Source organism: Bufo gargarizans, chromosome 10 (assembly GCF_014858855.1).
Source record: "Bufo gargarizans isolate SCDJY-AF-19 chromosome 10, ASM1485885v1, whole genome shotgun sequence".
NCBI lineage: Eukaryota > Metazoa > Chordata > Amphibia > Anura > Bufonidae > Bufo > Bufo gargarizans.
Window position 1 is genome coordinate 87,310,412 of NC_058089.1, and position 18,082 is coordinate 87,328,493.

At 42.3% G+C, this 18,082-nt stretch overlaps 1 protein-coding gene across 3 annotated transcripts in view; it reads left to right on the forward strand.

The window, feature by feature from the left end:
• Nucleotides 1–17,161, forward strand: part of TRADD (TNFRSF1A associated via death domain) — a 47,481-nt gene extending 30,320 nt beyond the window's left edge. For all 3 annotated transcript variants that reach the window (XM_044269896.1, XM_044269898.1, XM_044269897.1), the window contains 4 exons: nucleotides 10,162–10,300; nucleotides 11,133–11,413; nucleotides 11,760–11,961; nucleotides 14,759–17,161. In XM_044269896.1, coding sequence (XP_044125831.1) covers nucleotides 10,171–10,300; nucleotides 11,133–11,413; nucleotides 11,760–11,961; nucleotides 14,759–15,063 — 918 coding nt within the window. In that variant the 5' untranslated portion in view covers nucleotides 10,162–10,170 and the 3' untranslated portion in view covers nucleotides 15,064–17,161. The remainder of the gene's footprint in view (nucleotides 1–10,161; nucleotides 10,301–11,132; nucleotides 11,414–11,759; nucleotides 11,962–14,758) is intronic.
• The last annotated feature ends 921 nt before the right edge of the window (nucleotides 17,162–18,082 follow it).

An 18,082-nucleotide genomic window follows, 5' to 3' on the forward strand; every position in this document is an offset into this window, starting at 1 on the left:
TCAGGTTCTATGCCTTCTGCCTAACTATTCCACCATTACCTCTTATATCTGTCTCTTTAGTTTTCCTCCCTTGATTGATTTGCGGGACATTATTCTATGTTATTCTATTTGTCTTGCCTCTTCCATTTCTCTCTCCCTCCTTATTGCTTTTTCCCCTCTTCCCTTGCCTTATTCCTAACATGTCATTAGGCCGTTATATATAGCATATTGCCTGCCGACCTTATGTGTTTTTTGCTGATCACATACGAGATCCAGTTACCCTGTCCATTTGTAGGTCTATGGTGGTGATGTTACGCAATATCTCAGGGAGCTCGTTCCATCCACTATGCTCCTGCTTTACATAAGGCCTATACAAATCCACTGTTCATCCTTATGCGTTGGGTTTGGGGTGTGAGCTTTGGCTCTTGCGTGTTTACACACTAGTTTACCCCCCTACTGGGGTCCTCGACCCTCTAGGTAGTTACTGTCTGTTTAGTACTTACCTTTAACATCTTCTTAGATGTTATGTTCATATCCCTTGTTATGTTGTTACCCTGTGTCGCCCTCTCCCGGTCGCATAGCTTTACTGCTCAGACCTACTCATTTTTACTATGTCTGACTTAAAGGTATTATCCTTCAACGTAAATGGTATAAACACACCGCAGAAAAGGAGCTGATTTAGTCCTCCTGCAGGAGACCCACTTTAGGCACCTACATATACCCAAAACAGAGAATAAACACTTTCCCGTTTGGCACCATGCCTCTTACTCCTCAGCAGCCAGAGGTGTCTCCATAGCGCTAGGACAGAACTTCCCCTTCACTTTAGAGGCCAAACTAGCTGACCCTGATGGCCGCTTTCTTTTCTTAAAAGGCAAAGTTGCAAACACCATGTTTACTCTGGTCAACCTATATGCCCCAAACAGTAGAAAAGTCACTTGGCTGATCCACACCCTGGAGACCCTAAAAGCATTTAGGGAGGGGTTCCTCATTATAGGAGGAGACCTTAACCTTACACTCGATCCTTCCATAGACTCGACCTCTATAGGTCGTCCTACCTCAAGAAGACAGCTGAGGAGATTACTTATCATTCTAAGGGACTTAGGGGTCTCGGATGTCTGGCGCATTCTCAATCCTGAAGGAAAAGATTACACTTTCCACTCAGTGACGCATAATTCATACCAACGCTTGGACTACATCTTCTTTGCAAACCACCTTTTACCCTCGGTCACTGAGGCCAGGATTGGTAACATAATCATTTCTGATCATGCGCCGGTGAGTGTGAGAGTGAGAATCAATGCGCTGCCTCCGAGATCCTGGGTCTGGAGGTTAAATGAGACGTTACTAGAAGAGGAATCCCACAGAAAGCCATTGAGATGTGTCTTAAAAACTATTTTCTAGAGAATGCCAGAGATCTTGTTAGTGGGACGTCTCTATGGGAGGCTCATAAGGTTGTAGTCAGAGGGGAACTCATCAGCCTAGGCTCTAGTGCCAAGAAACGTAGACAGAAACAGTTGGACTCCCTTCTTCAGCAGATTTCCACGCTTGAAATTCTCCACAAGAAAACAAAAACAGAAGAGGTCCTGGTGTCTCTTAAGTGTTTAAGGCATAATGTCATTGACCTTTTGAATATTAGAGCGGCTGGGGCCTTGAAGACTCTGCGCTTCAAACAATACCTTCATGGGAATAGAGGATCTAAGCTAGTCTCTAACCTTATTAAGAACCAAAGGAATAAATCCTTTATTCAAGCCATCAAATCTGCCTCGGGCCCCCGACTTATTAATACCCCGGCGATAGCTCAGGAGTTCTGCTCCTTCTATTCGAACTTGTATGACCTCCCGGTACCCCTTACCAGCCAGCAAATTGAGGCACGTTCATCCGAGTTCCTTAGCTCCATTAATATCCCAAGACTATCTGCGGTTGATATACAGCAGCTTCTTCAGCTGTTTACAATAGAAGAGGTAGAGAAGGTTCTAATGTCTATTCCTTCAGGCAGAAGCCCCAGGCCTGACGGCTTTCCAATATCTTATTATAAAAAGTATAAAGATATTCTAATTCCACACTTTGTTACAGCATGTAATCTCCTACTCACGGGAGGCTCTCTGATCCCACAAGCCCAGGAAGCACACATAACGATTATCCCTAAAGAAGGGAAGGATAAGGAGGCTTGTGGAAGCTATAGACCAATTTCACTGCTGAACACTGATCTGAAGTGGTGGGCTAAATTGCTCAACAGCAGGATGTCAGGGTTGCTTCCTGGGCTTGTGGGTGAAGAACAAGTGGGTTTCGTTGCAGGAAGAGAGGGCAGGCATAACATCAGTAGAGTGATACATGCGATCACCCACTCCTTCAAATCTAAGTCTCCTCTCGTGCTTCTGGGCACTGATGCGGAGAAGGCGTTCGATAGGGTTAGTTGGGCCTATATGAGAAAAGTACTACAAGCCTTCGGTTTCCCTGAAGACTTCATCAAGGCTATTTATACTCTATACTCTGCTCCATCTGCGAGAATTCTAGTTAACGGCACCTTATCGAACGCCTTCCAAATTAAAAATGGTACCCGTCAGGGATGTCCATTATCCCCCACCTTGTTTGTCCTTACCCTTGAGACGCTTCTTCTTAAGTTCCGCCAATCACCCACGATCAAAGGGGTGAAACTAGGTAAATTCGTCCACAAGATGGCTGCTTTTGCGGATGATTTGCTGCTCCTATTGTCCAATCCTGAAGAGGCTCTGCCGGAGGTCATGCAGGTTTTTGAATCTTTTGGGGCCATCTCAAATTTTAAGATAAACTTTGATAAGTCAGAGGCCCTTGGCATTTCCCTCCCCGCTGTCCTACGTACTAAAGTTAAAGCCCTCACGCCATTCAAATGGCCTGCGCAAGCTATAAAATATTTAGGAGCGATGATTCCGATTAACCCCAAGTTGCTGTTTAATCTTAATTTCCCTCCGCTGCTCTCTAAAGTCACCTCAATTCTCTCTAGGAGCAGTTCTCCCTTCCTAACCTGGCTAGGCAGGAAAAATGTCCTTACCACCTACATCCTGCCATTGATAATTTACACTTTAAGAGCCTTACCTATCCTGGTACCTATGAGTTTTATCAATAAACTCCAATCTATCATGAGCAGTTACTTATGGGATAAGAAGCGCCCCAGAATGTCCTTTCTCCTCCTTTCCCGAAGAAAGAAATATGGGGGTATCTCCCTTCCTGACCTACCGACCTACATACAAGCTATTAGTCTAGAAAGGTGGCTTAAACTAGCCAGACAAGAGACACATTGCATGCATATAGACTTAGAGTTGGCCTTGTTGGGGAGAGAGCTATTCCATAGGCTGTGGACACCTGGGAGGGCAGGGGAAGGGGCCGATGTAGTAAGCGAACTTACCAAAGGGATGCTTCATATTTGCCACAAGTCTTTGGTGTTAACATCTACCCAGGATAAGATATCTCCCCTAGCCCCCATCTCAGTTATCCCCACATTAATATATCCAAGAATTAAATCTCCGTCGGACATTTGGTTATCAATGTCGCATCACAGATTAGGAGATATGAAAGGGTTGCAGCCCACATCCAACTTTTACACTGCCCTCTCCGGTGCACCTGCCCTTGGTAAAAACTTTTTTCAAATAAATGATTTTGAGAATGCCTGTAGGCAATTTATGACATCTAAGTACTTCCCACTACCTGATCCGTCATGGTTAGAGAATTATGTCTTAATGCCAAACCTGCCCCATAAATGCGCTACCCTCATCTATAGACAGATTCTAAAAACGAGAGACTCTAACGCACCACCTTGGGTCACTGAGTGGGGAAGAGAACTTCATCTTGATTTTGATGACACAGATAGCAATTGGATTCAAAAATCCTCGCACGGCTTTTCCAAATGCATAAAGATTCAAGAAAACTCAGTTAAAACAGCAATGCGATGGTATAGAACCCCTGAGTTTCTCTTTAAAATCCATTTGCTGTCCACGGATCTTTGCTGGAGGTGTTCAACCGCCACCGGATCCATATCTCACATCTGGTGGTTTTGTCCTGCCATCAAGTCCTTCTGGGCAGATATAGAATCTGCCATTAACAAGATTTGTACATTGACCCTGAAGCTTTCACCTCAGCTGGTGTTACTTTGGATGCCTACCTCAAACTTTCGCCCCGGTAAAAATAATTTGGCCACTCATCTACTTACGGCCGCAAAGTTATTAATCCCAGTTAAGTGGAGGTCAGTTGATCCACCAACGCTGAAGATGTGGCGTAATAGGGTCCAACAGATATGCCAGATGGAGGAGTTGATAGGTTGGACTTACCATAGCAGGAATAGATTTTTACAGATTTGGCAACCATGGCTAGATTATAGGGCGAACCTCCTCAACTCTCAACTGTGGGAATCTGACTAGGATGGCAGGTAGATTATTGCCTCCTTAATCACTAGGCAATACCCCCTCAACTTCTCTCCTCTCATATGTGGTCATCTTTAGTGATTTAGCCAACAAACTGGTGTTCCATACCTAGGATGATATAAGCAGTATGCTTTTTCATAGATATTCCTGAGCAGGTTGTAAGTTCCACTCGGGGTCGACACACTGTTGGGGCTGTTCCCCCTTCCCCTTCCCCTCCATTGCTATGTCTGTTATGTAATTGACGTTATTTATAGATACATTGTAAGAGCAATCATTTCAAGGGCCTCTTAGCCCTAGACAAGTGGCTGTCACATTCTAACCTGTATTGTTAGGCATTGCCTTTTATGATCTATGACTATACTTGATTGTGTTGTGACATTCGCTGTACTGCGCTACATGCGATATGGTGATCTTTCCTGCGTGTCTAATAAAAAGAGATTTCAAACAATATCATACTCCTAGAAAACCTATTTAATGTCTATGCAGGGAATTTGGTGCCAGTTAGAAAAATAGAGAAGTAGAAAAAAATTAAAGGGGTTTTCTGGGATGTTAAGTGATGACCTATCCTCAGCCCTGTCTTTATCCCCACCTTAATGAACCCAGAAGTTACACCTGGATTCATCTCAGGCTAGAGGGAAAGTGCTGTACTGGAGTCGAAGTGGATGGCAGGTCCCTCCACCAAGACCTACCCACCAGTCAATAAAAATCCAGGCCCATTAAATACTTTAACCCCTTCCCGACCAGCGCCGTACATGTACGCTGGGACTTTAGACATGGCTCCCGCTACTGTGTGCAGTGGGCGCCATGGCCGCCAGGTGCCTGCTGTTTCTTACAGCAGATACCTGCAGCAAAAGTCCGCGACCGGCGTTAATGCTGATCGCTGACTTTTAACACTTCAGATGCAGTTTTCAAACCTGACCACAGCACCCGAATGCTCTAAAATAGGGATGCCCAATCTACGGCCCTCCAGCTGTTGCAAAACAACAACTCCCAGCATGCCTGGACAGCCTACAGCAGGGCATGATGGGAGTTGTAGTTTTACAACAGCTGGGGAACCGCAGGTTGAGAATCCCTGCTCTAAAACCCAGAAGGTCACGCATCTGGGTGTGCTCCGGCTCCCTCTGGTGGAGATCGGGGGAGCTGGAGGCATTGTGCGGTAGCTTCAGTCCTCCGAAATGGACTGAAGCTGCCTTACCATTAGTTCCCATAGAGCCCCAGCAAATGCATTGGATTGGTTATTATTACCTATGGGAACTATAAAATAGTGTAAAAAATATATTTTTAAAAAGTGAAAAATATATAAAAATTCAAATCACCCTTTCCCCAAAATGTAAATAAAAAAGTAAACAATAAAAAAAATACATATTATTGTTTTTACCACGTGCAAAAACGGCCATATTATTAAAATATAAAAATATTTTTCGCAAAATGGTCAAAATGTAATAAAAAGTCATCAAAAGGTCTTAAAACCCCCAGAATGGTATCAATGAAAAGTACAGATCGGCCCACATAAACATGAGCCCTCATCCAGCTCCATACACCTGACTACAATAAAGTTATAGGGGTCAGAATAGGGTCATAAAGAGAAAGGGAGGGAGTGAAAAACAAAAAACCCTCCGGGGCTGTAAGGGTTAAACAAAAATGCCCCAGCAAACTACCCTCTGCTGAAACCACCCAGCTTTCCTGGATTCCTTTACCTAACCCATCTGAGCATTCTAGGTGAGATATACACCCCCTCCAGTACTTTACCATACTCAGTATGAATATTAGAACTAAATTTCAACAAGACCCATACGTTTTTTCTCTACGCTATCAGAAGGGGTCGGCCTATCCCCCTCTCGCACATGCATACTCATCTGTTAAATAGTGCATAATTAAAGAAAAATGTGCTGATCTGGCAAGGCTGGGTTCACATCACATCAGAACAGAAAACAACAACAACAAGAAAACAGATTCAGTGTTTTAACACCTTGGGGTCCATTCACACGTCCGTAGTGTATTGCGGATCCGCAATATACCCGCGGGCACCCCCATAGAACTGCCTATTCTTGTCCGGACAATTGCGGACAAGTATAGAAAATGTTCTTTTTTTTTTTTTCCAGAGCCGCGGACCGGAAGATTAGGGGTGCACTCCGGAAATGCGGATGCGGACAGCCCACTGTCTGCTGTCCGCATCCATTCCTGCCCCATAGAGAATGAATGGGTCCACATCCATTCCGCAATTTGAGGAACGGATGCGGACCCATTATACAGACATGTGAATGGACCCTTAAGGACGTTGCCATTTTTCACCTTAAGGGTCCATTCACACGTCCGTTGTTTGCTTCCTGATCTGTTCCGTTTTTTGCGGAACAGATCTGGACCCATTCATTTTCAATGGGTCCTGAAAAAAAACGGACAGCACAATGTCAGATTTTTTTTCAGGACCCATTGAAAATGAATGGGTCCAGATCTGGTCCAGATCTGTTCAGCAAAAAACGGAACAGATCAGGAAAGAAACAACGGACGTGTGAGTGGACCCTTAGGACCAGGCCATTTTTTTGGAAACTTGACATGTGTCACTTTATGTGATAACTACGGAATGCTTTTACTTATCCAAGCCATTCGGAGATTGTTTTCTCACGACACATTGTACTTCATGATAGTGAAAAATATTAATCAATATTATTCACCTTTATTTATTAAAAAAAAACTAAAATTTACCGAAAATTTGGAAAAATTTAGCAATTTTCCAAATTTAAATTTCTCAGCTTTTAAGGCAGATAGTGATACATCATAAGAGAGTTATTACCTTACATTCCCCATATGTACATTTTGTAAATGTAATTTTATTTTTTTAGGATCTTATAAGGCTTAGAATTTTTAAGACATTTCCAAAACCCACTGTTTTAAGGACCACTTCAATTCTAAAGTCACTTTTTGGGGCTTCCATAAATGACCCCATTGTAGAAACTACACTCCTCAAGTTATTCAAAACTGATTTTACAAACAAGAATTATAGGAAAAGGAGATGACATTTTTAAATTTCACTTTTTTGGGCAGATTCTCCATTTTAATTCATTTTTTTCCTGTAACACATCAAGGGTTAACAGCCAAATAAAACTCAATATTTATTACCCCGATTCTGCAGTTTACATAAACACCCCATATGTGGTCGTAAACTGATGTACAGGAACATACTACAGGGTACATACTACTTTTTGATCGTTTGGTATTACACTTTTTGTGATGTATGGTGACAAAATAAAAAAAAATTTGCCACGGTTTTTATTTTTTACGGTGTTCACCAGACGGGTTAGCTCTTGTGATATTTTTATAGATCAGGATGTTATGGATACCTAATATGTATTTTTTTTTTTTTTTTTATGTATTTTGGTTTTAAAGGGAACCTGTCACTGGGATTTTGTGTATAGAGCTGAGGACATGGGTTGCTAGATGGCCGCTAGCACATCCGCAATACCCAGTCCCCATAGCGCTGTGTGCTTTTATTGTGTAAAAAACTATTTGATACATATGCAAATTAACCTGAGATGAGTCCTGTCCCTGACTCATCTCACATACAGGACTCATCACAGGTTAATTTGCATATGTCTCAAATAGTTTTTTTGACACAATAAAAGCACACAGCGCTATGGGGACTGGGTATTGCGGATGTGCTAGCGGCCATCTAGCAACCCATGTCCTCAGCTCTATACACAAAATCCCGGTGACAGGTTCCCTTTAAACAATTAAAGCATTTTTGAAACAAAAAAATGATGTTTTTATGTCTCAATTTTCAGAAAGCGATATCTTTTTAATTTTTTGTCCGATTGTCTTATATAAGGTCTAATTTTTTGCAGGATGAGATGACGGTTTGATTGGTATTATTTTTGGGTACATACTGCTTTTTGATCGCTTGGTATTACACTTTTTGAGATGTAAGGTGACAAAAAATGGTATCATTTTTTTAGCACAGTTTTTATTTTTTTACAGTGTGGGACTTCAACATTTCAGGGTCTGATCCCTGTTTCAATACAGCACAATACATCTGTATTGTCTTGTATTAAACAGTCAGTGCCTTACACTGTAAGACGCTGACAGTTGCCTAGGAGAACCAGCCCTGGAGCTGGATCTCTTGGGCTTCTGTAGCTGGCAGTCCTGATGTCTGCGCAAGACATCAGGGCTGCCATAGCAACCATCAGGTCCCCGTCACCGCAGCACGGGGACCCGATGGGGATGTACAAGCTGCCGCAAATGCCCTGTATGCCAGTGTTTTCACTGATGCTGGCAGATACAGCAGGGGCCCGGCTGTCAGTATCAGCCAGGCCCCTCCTGCTGATTGCGGCAGTGCGCGTGGAGCAGCCGGTTAACCCTAGGACGAGAATGCTCGTCCTAAGGCGTTAAGTACCGGACAGTTAGGACAAACATTCTCATTCTAGGTTGGCAACCTGTTAAGCATCTGTTATGGTCAGTTATGCACATTTTGCATACGTTTTGGCTATTTCCATCTGAGATCCGTTATTTTAGATGGAAAAAATTACTTTGTGTGGTATTTTTAGGATGCTTAAAATACAGGATCCTTTTTTCTTTTCTTTTGACGGATCAGAAGAACGTAAAATGAAACGGTTTTGGATCTGGTCAAGATACCAGGTAGATTGATGTACTGCTCCAAATTAGTAGAAAATTGTCTTGCGCTGGGTTCACACCTGAGCGTTTGCGATGGATCGCTCTGTATGCACGATTGTACCGGCGTTTGCAATCGCGCATACAGAGACAAGCGAACGCCCATTGTCGCGCGTTCCCGAAAGTCTATGTACGGGAACGCGCGACAAGACGTCCCAAAGAAGCTCATGTACTTCTTGGTGCGTTGGGCGTTTTACAGCGCGATCGTACGCAATGTAAAACGCCCAGGTGAATCATTGGTTTCTCCTTGTTGAGCGTTTTACAGCGCGTAGGAGCACGCTGTAAAACGCTCAGGTGTGAACCCAGCCTTAACGTGCACGGAGAAATCAAACTCTGACGCACCCAATTGAAGTCAAAGCAAATCTCTACTTTATTGTAAGTGTTCACTAAATGGTGGAGTGACTAAATGTGGTGTATTTTTATTGGTTACTGGGAAGCAATAGCTAGCATTCAATGGGTTAATCTTACACTTCTTTTTCATCAGGCTGACTTAAGAAATCAGCTAGGAGCGCAGCTCCGCACCCCCCTCTCACTGACATGTACATAGTGCTGTGGAATGCGCTCCTTCCCCCCTCCCATCTTCAAGATAGTGGGAAAGCTGTGTGCGTGCCTGGTGGTACATCCAGGAAGCAGGATTTCTCTACTTAGCGGTGTCTGAGCAGTGTAACGCCAGTGTATAGAACAAGCAAGTATTCATACAGTTTCAGTAGTTTCCAGCCTAAGCCGTGCATTGGAAAAAAGTATGGTTATGATCAAGCTTTATGTTTTATATTGGCGTCCAGAATATACCAGGGTCAGCCAGCAGTTATCTAATGTGTATAGCCAGAGGTGGGCCCTACATCTACCAGATATTTAGGACATGCCATATATGTCTAAAATTGACCCCTTTAAGTTAGCACTATTATCCCCTTGTGGTCAGACTGGTTGACTGATGCAAATTTCACACCTAGCGTCATGATCCCTACAGAGACTAAACCAAAGGGGGCTGCTGAAAGATGAAGTCAGGCTAAGCTAAAGAAGAAACAGCAGAAGTTACACAACGTATTTACCAAGATTATATCTGTATATATACAGTATAATATACTGGGCATATCTTTTCACTATAAAACATTGGATGTGTGTTTTTCAGGCCTTAAAGATGACATCCTGTCCAAGTGACTGGATTGGGAGCGTTTACCTCTTTATCCAGTCAGATTCTATCAATCTACCTCAGCAGTATGACCTGTACAAATCCATTGTGTACAATGCACTCAGGAACAACATTTCAGGTAAGACTCCTCTACATATCCACAGTTAGGACTGAAATATCTATCTACATATACCGTATCTTTCAAACTATAAGACGCACCTAGGATTTAGAGGAGGAAAATAAGAAAAAAATATATTTTCCATCAGACCTCATATCAGACCCCCAAGCTCCTTCAGACCCCAATCAGCCTCAGATCAGACCCCAATTAAATATAATGGTCCTGTGTAGTGATCCAGTAAATCTAATAGCCCTTCCTGTAGTGCTCCTAGTAGTTATAATATCCCCCTATAGTGCCCTCAGTAGTTACAATGCTCCCAGTAGTGCTGCCAGTAGGTATAATGCCCCCTGTAGTGCCTTTAGTAGTTATATAGTGCCCTCAGTAGTAATAATGCTACTTGTAGTGCCCCCAGTAGTTAAAATACCCCCTTTAGTGCTCCTAGTAGTTAAAATGCAGTGACTCCAGTAGGTATAATGCACCCTATAGTGCCCCTAGTAGGTAAAATTGTTGCCAGTAGATATAATGCAATCTATAGTGCCACAAGGAGGTATAATAGCCCCCTGTATTGCCCCCAATAGTTAAAATAGCCCCTTGTAAACCCCCAGTAGTTATAATGCTTCCTTGTAGTGCACCCAGTACTTATGGTGCCCCCTGTGGTTATAATGCTTCCCTCTCCCCATAGTGCCCCATTATTATCTAGCCCCAAAGTGATAAAGAAAAAAAAAAACACCTGCATCTTGGCACGAGTAGTTGCGATGAGAAGAGGCCTCTCTCTCTCTCCTTCTTTCTCACTCTCTCTCTCTCCTCCTCTCTCTCACTTACTCTCGATCTCATTTGTGTCTCTGAATTCCAGAATTCTCCGGAGGATCCCCCAACTATATTGACATCCTAAAAATTAGTAAAAGTGACCAAGAGCTGATCCTTCACCTAAAATTCTATGGAAAATTGGCCTCCGAGAGATTTCTTCAAGGCTACAGGGAGAAAAGGGTTCATCAGCACATACAAAATCAGCTCTGTCAATGTCTAAAAATGGAGGCTCTTCAAGTCCACCTGGAGCTTAGAGTGGGCACAGAGAAGCTTGACACCCAACTGGATGAAGAGGAGAAATGTCTGCAGTATATTTTCTCTTTAAAGGTAAATTTAGAGTTTATTTCTGAAATCATGTATGAAGTTGTAGTCTTTGTGTGATATGAGTAATGTAGACAGCTAGATCAGAAAAATCCACTCCTGCTGATCGTTGGATTTCTTCTATGAATTTACAGTTTGTGATGCCGTGGATCCACCTGTGAATTATCCCCATTTCAGTGGAGCTAATTCCTATGCTGGTACCCGGCCTTGTAGTTCATACTTTTTACAATTTTATTTTTTCTTTAATTCAAATTTAAATCAATGGGATGCTGAACACATGGGAATTTCGCAGACACAGCAGAGACATTTCACGTGAAGTCATGCTATCACTGTATATCTTCTTCCATTTCAGCCCTGTTATCAGAAGGATGATGAACTTGCAGACCTGGAGAGATGTTTTATGAATGTTTCATTGGAGACATTGCCACTTCAGCAAAACAGCAATGTGCCTCCTTCATCCTCTCCACAGAACTCCAACAAGGGATCGCCACCACATACCCTCCGCTCACTATCATCCGAGGGAAGCACCTTCCAATTCCAGGATCAAGAGTTTAGTAAGTTTTGTCTCTGTGCAATCTATCTATGTAATGTATCGTATAAATATTCTATCTATAGCCATAACGAGCAAATACCTTGCTAACACGCAGGACATTGTGATCCTAGACAGTCTTTGGATATCTGTTCCTCCTCCCCTCAGGGATTCTCTAATTCACAGAAATGATGTTTCTCCTAGAGCAGGGATCAGCAACATTTGGCACTCCAGCAGCTGTGAAACTACAACTCCCAGCATGCAAGCTATCTAAGAGTTATAGTTTCTGAACAGCTGGAGTGCTGGAGGTTGCTGATCCCTGTCCTAGAGAAATAGTCTGTTTCCTTGTCTGCAGATTCCCACAGGCTCATATTCATCTGCTCTTCTTAGAAGCAAAGGCCAAAATGAACTTAAATCTGCCCTGAATGGCAGGCAGAGCTAAATTGAATTGGCTGATGCAATACTAACTAGAAAGCTCCTCCCTCAGAGGGGAATGCTAGTTCCCTCTGCTCAGCCAGGGTATAAGTAACTAAACACTGCCACCTATAGACACCTTTTGGCAATTTTATAAATATACAGACGTGGACAAAATTGTTGGTACCCTTTGGTCAATGAAAGAAAAAGTCACAATGGTCACAGAAATAACTTTAATCTGACAAAAGTAATAATAAATTAAAATTCTATAAATGTTAACCAATGAAAGTCAGACATTGTTTTTCAACCATGCTTCAACAGAATTATGTAAAAAAATAAACTCATGAAACAGGCATGGACAAAAATGATGGTACCCCTAGAAAACACAGAACATAATGTGACCAAAGGGACATGTTAATTCAAGGTGTGTCCACTAATTAGCATCACAGGTGTCTACAACCTTGTAATCAGCCATTGGGCCTATATATATGGCTCCAGGTAATCACTGTGTTGTTTGGTGATATGGTGTGTACCACACTCGACATGGACCAGAGGAAGCAAAGGAAAGAGCTGTCTCAAGAGATCAGAAAGAAAATTATAGACAAGCATGTTAAAGGTAAAGGCTATAAGACCATCTCCAAGCAACTAGATGTTCCTGTGAGTACAGTTGCACATATTATTCATAAGTTTAAGATCCATGGGACTGTAGCCAACCTCCCTGGACGTGGCCGCAGGAGGAAAATTGATGACAAATCTAAGAGACGGATAATCCGAATGGTAACAAAAGAGCCTAGAAAGACTTCTAAAGAGATTCAAGGTGAACTTCATGCTCAAGGAACATCAGTGTCAGATCGCACCATCCGTCGTTGTTTGAGCCAAAGTGGACTACATGGGAGACGACCAAGGAGGACACCATTGTTGAAAACGAATCATAAAAAAGCAAGACTGGAATATGCCAAACTACATGTTGACAAGCCACAAAGCTTCTGGGAGAATGTCCTGTGGACAGATGAGACAAAAATCGAAGTTTTTGCCAAGGCACATCAGCTGTATGTTCACAGACGAAAAAATGAAGCATATCAAGAAAAGAACACTGTCCCTACTGTGAAACATGGAGGAGGCTCTGTTATGTTCTGGGGCTGCTTTGCTGCGTCTGGCACAGGGTGTCTTGAATCTGTGCAGGGTACAATGAAATCTCAAGACTATCAAGGAATTCTAGAGAGAAATGTACTAGCCAGTGTCAGAAAGCTTGGTCTCAGTCGCAGGTCATGGGTCTTGCAACAGGACAATGACCCAAAACACACCGCTAAAAACACCCAAGAATGGCTAAGAGGAAAAAATTGGACTATTCTAAAGTGGCCTTCTATGAGCCCTGACCTCAATCCTATTGAGCATCTTTGGAAGGAGCTGAAACATGCAGTCTGGAAAAGGCACCCTTCAAACCGGACACAACTGGAGCAGTTTGCTCATGAGGAGTGGGCCAAAATACCTGCTGAGAGGTGCAGATGTCTCATTGACAGTTACAGGAAGCGTTTGATTGCAGTGATTGCCTCAAAAGGTTGCGCAACAAAATATTAAGTTAGGGGTACCATCATTTTTGTCCATGCCTGTTTCATGAGTTTATTTTTTTACATAATTCTGTTGAAGCATGGTTGAAAAACAATGTCTGACTTTCATTGGTTAACATTTATAGAATTTTAATTTATTATTACTTTTGTCAGATTAAAGTTATTTCTGTGACCATTGTGACTTTTTCTTTCATTGACCAAAGGGTACCAACAATTTTGTCCACGTCTGTATATATATATATATATATATATATATATACAGCATAATACAAAGCATAAATTATTTTTGTAATGTACCAAATTTAACAATTTGCAGGGCCCCAGTTATGGGGACTGCATAGCTATCTAATCTACTTTATCTATCTATCTATCTATCTATCTACAGTATCTATTTCATTCCTAATGCACAAATATATATATATATAATCTCGGCTGTCTGACTTTAATGGCTAGAGCTACAGGCTCTGTGTGAAAGAACAAGGTAGTCTTAGGCCTCATGCACACTGCGGTGTCCGTATTTGGGTCTGCTAAAAACGGATCTGCAAAAATAGAGTTATTTCTCTCAATAGAAGAATAGAAAGGGGAATGATCATAGGCAAATACAAATCGGACCTGCACAGAGATTTGTGGATCAGACATACGGCTCCTTAAAGAAACGGATGTTTTCATAGCCCCATAGAAATGAATGAGTCAGTGTGCTATGAGTGATGGCAGCAGAGAGCACAATGAAGAATACATGGTATTCTGCATGAGCCTTTAAAATGCATCTTTCTGGAAGAAAACTGTAAGTGTCTTCCTGTGCAGTTTCTTGTTTCTAATGTTATATTTGTTCTCATGCAGTTGACAGGCCTCTGACCTCTGAACATCACCAGATCTTTGCTAAGTTTGTAGGAACATCTTGGAAAAAGGTGGGCAGGACATTGAAGGAGAACTGCCCTGCATTAGAAGATCCAGCCATAGAAACCCTGGCATACGAATATGGTAGAGAAAGCCTCTATGAACAAGCCTACCAGATGCTCCAACGTTTCATTGATTGTGAAGGGAAGAAAGGCACCTTACAGAGACTTGTGGATGCTCTCGTAAGAAATGGACTGACTGGAATCGCCGAGAAACTGCTATCTGTGCACGAAAACGGACTGAATTAAGAGACTGGGAAGAAATCAGGGGAGGACTTGTGTCATCTATAGTCACTTTGTTCTGTGCCTTTAAATAAGTTGATGGGCTTCCCTCATGGTTATACCTCATCTAGTAGTGTTCAGGGGGCTTGTGCAGGACCATTGACAATAATGTAAGTAATGGACCATCTCAGCAATATCATGAAGAAGGCTCCTAAATTGTTCCAGGACCTCCTTTCAACGCTCTTCCTTAAGTGACCAGTCTACTTTGGTGTAATGAACACTTTCTGATTACTATGGCCATAGACATTCCAATAGTTTTTAATACTAGTGGTTTCAAATTCAATGAACATCTCATAAAGAGGTTACTAAAGTTGTATGATATTAGAAAAAAGGGATCACCATTCTTCCATGGACTGTACCGTTACTGCAGCTCAGCCACATTCAACAGAATTGACCTGAACTGCAATACCTGACGCAGCCTATGGACAGGAATGGTGCGGTTTGTAGGAAAAAAGAGGATAGACCCATTTACGTTTTATTATCTGTACTACTATCATTATAGGGAAAAAAAGTAGAATTAAAACCCACCTAAGTGCCTCTTAGTAACAACCTCTTGTAAAGGTGGTCATACACCTGTTGTGTGTTCCTCCTGACTCCCCATACACATGCATGCTCAATTCAGATGAGTAGGACATGAGAGGAGAAAGCTGCCAGGCACCTCTGATGGGCTATCTCCTGCCAGATCAAAAGGATCATGCGTTGCAATTAGCTTGCCCAGTCCTTCTTTGAGGGAGTCGTAGACATTAGATACTTAGCCATCCCTGCTAAAATCAGTGGGTTCAGATGATAATAATCTAACATGTATTAACTGTGTGCCTTAAAGGGGTTATCCCATGACTAATGTAAAAATGAAAATCGGACATCATTTCTAACAAAGCTAGAACCAGCCCTGTACCTCACATGGATCCAGAGATCTCCCCATTGTTGGATCTGCTCCAATTGTTCTCTGACAGCTCAGGGGATGTCCTCTCTCCTTTCTGCTGGTGGCAGATGAAGGATAGAACTGAGCATGTGCGTCCATCTCAGTGAGCGGGACAGAGAAGTTAGAAAAAGAGCAAACAGCAGGTGGCGCTATACAGATATGTTTTATTAAATAATTCAGTAGCTATAATACATTTTTTATTACATGCAATTACAAAAGTATTCAGATCCTGGGGCTGGTTTTAAGACTATAGAATATTGTTAATGGGACCAACCCTTTAAGTGCCTAAATATTCTCAGAGCCTATGGAACTTAAAAGGGGAGCAAGTCAAAATCTACTACTTCTGATACAAGACCCCAAAGGTGACTTTGATTAGTTTTATTAGATAATTTTACCTGTTTAATACCAGAAAATGCATCAGGAATTAATAACCATGAACTATAAGGATGTACTCCAGCTTTTACATCCATAACTATTATTATTAGAAAGGTTGTCTGGAATGAAAAAAAGGATTAAGCCATCGATATACTGATCCTAGAAAAACACCTTTTAAAGTATATATGTATGCATATGTTCTGTATATCTAGAGGCCTTGTCTACTAAGGCCAAATTCCCATTCTGTGGCTGTTCATCATGGAGCCCCTCTCGTAAACCCTCCACCAGTGTGCCAGTTCCCGGTTAGATTGTAATTATGATCCATTGGAATCACTAACGTGGACACTTAGGACTCATGCACACAGCCGTTGCCGTTATTATTATGGCAGCTATCAGACATTGGTGGCATATGCTAGTGATATGCCACCAATGTTTAAGTTGACAGAACCCCTTTAAATTTTCTATTTAAGGCTGCTTTCACACAGTCAGTGTTTGATCAGTGATTTCCATCAGTGGCTGTGAGCCAAAAAGCAGGTGTTGGTCAAAAACACAGATAAGGTTCAGATCTTTCCTTACCTTATTTCTGTATAAGCTACGCTTCAAGTTTTGGCGCACAATCACTGATGGAAATCACGAATGAAACACTTGACTATGCAAATGCAGCCTAAGGCCTCATGCACACGGCCGTTGTTTGGGTCCGCAACCGAGCCGCCGCTTTGGCGGCTCGGATGCATACCCATTTACTTCAATGGGGCCGCAAAAGATGCGGACAGCACTCCGTGTGCTGTCCGCATCTGTTGCTCCGTTCCGTGGCCCCGCAAAAAAAAATATAATATGTCCTATTCTTGTCTGCACTTTGCGGACAAGAATAGGCATTTATATTGAAGGCTGTCCGTGCCGTTCCGCAAATTGCGGAACGCGCACGGACGCCATTTGTGTTTTGCGGATCCGCTAACCGCAAAACACACCTTGGTCGTGTGGCATGAGGCCTAAAGCTGTAAAAAGAGTATATAAAACGTTAGATATCACTGTATAATAGCAATTAAAGAAAGTACCAAAATGCCTCAGACTGATGCCATACAGTGTCGTCCATTCACTATAGAGTTCCATTGTTAAAAAATAAATATATATACTGTATATATATACTTTTTTTTTTACTATTGTAAAAAAAATGTATATGTTTTTTTACCGGACTGTTCAGGATACAAGAACGTGGTGTGCTGCGTTTTTGTATCCTTTTTTTTTTTTCTAAAGTATACGTCAAATGGAGGCATAAAACGCTATGTGAACCCAGCCTTAGGGTCCATTCAGATGTCCACAACTGTTTTGCGGTCCACAAATTGCGGATCTGCAAAACACGGACATCGGCCATGTGCATTCCGCATTTTGTGAACCACACATAGCCGGCACTATGATAGAAATGCCTATTCTTGTCAGTGGCTGCGGACAAGAATAGGACATGCTCTATCTTTCTTGCAGGGCAGTGGAACGGAAGTGCGTATGCGGAGAGCACACGGTGTGCTGTCCACATCTTTTGCAGCCCCATTGAAATAAATGCGGACCCATTATGCGGACATGTGAATGGACCCTAAGGCTACATTAACACATTTTTTTACAGGGCTACAGAATGGACATACGGATGCGGATAGCACACGATGTGCTGTCTGAATTTTCTGCGGACCCATTGAA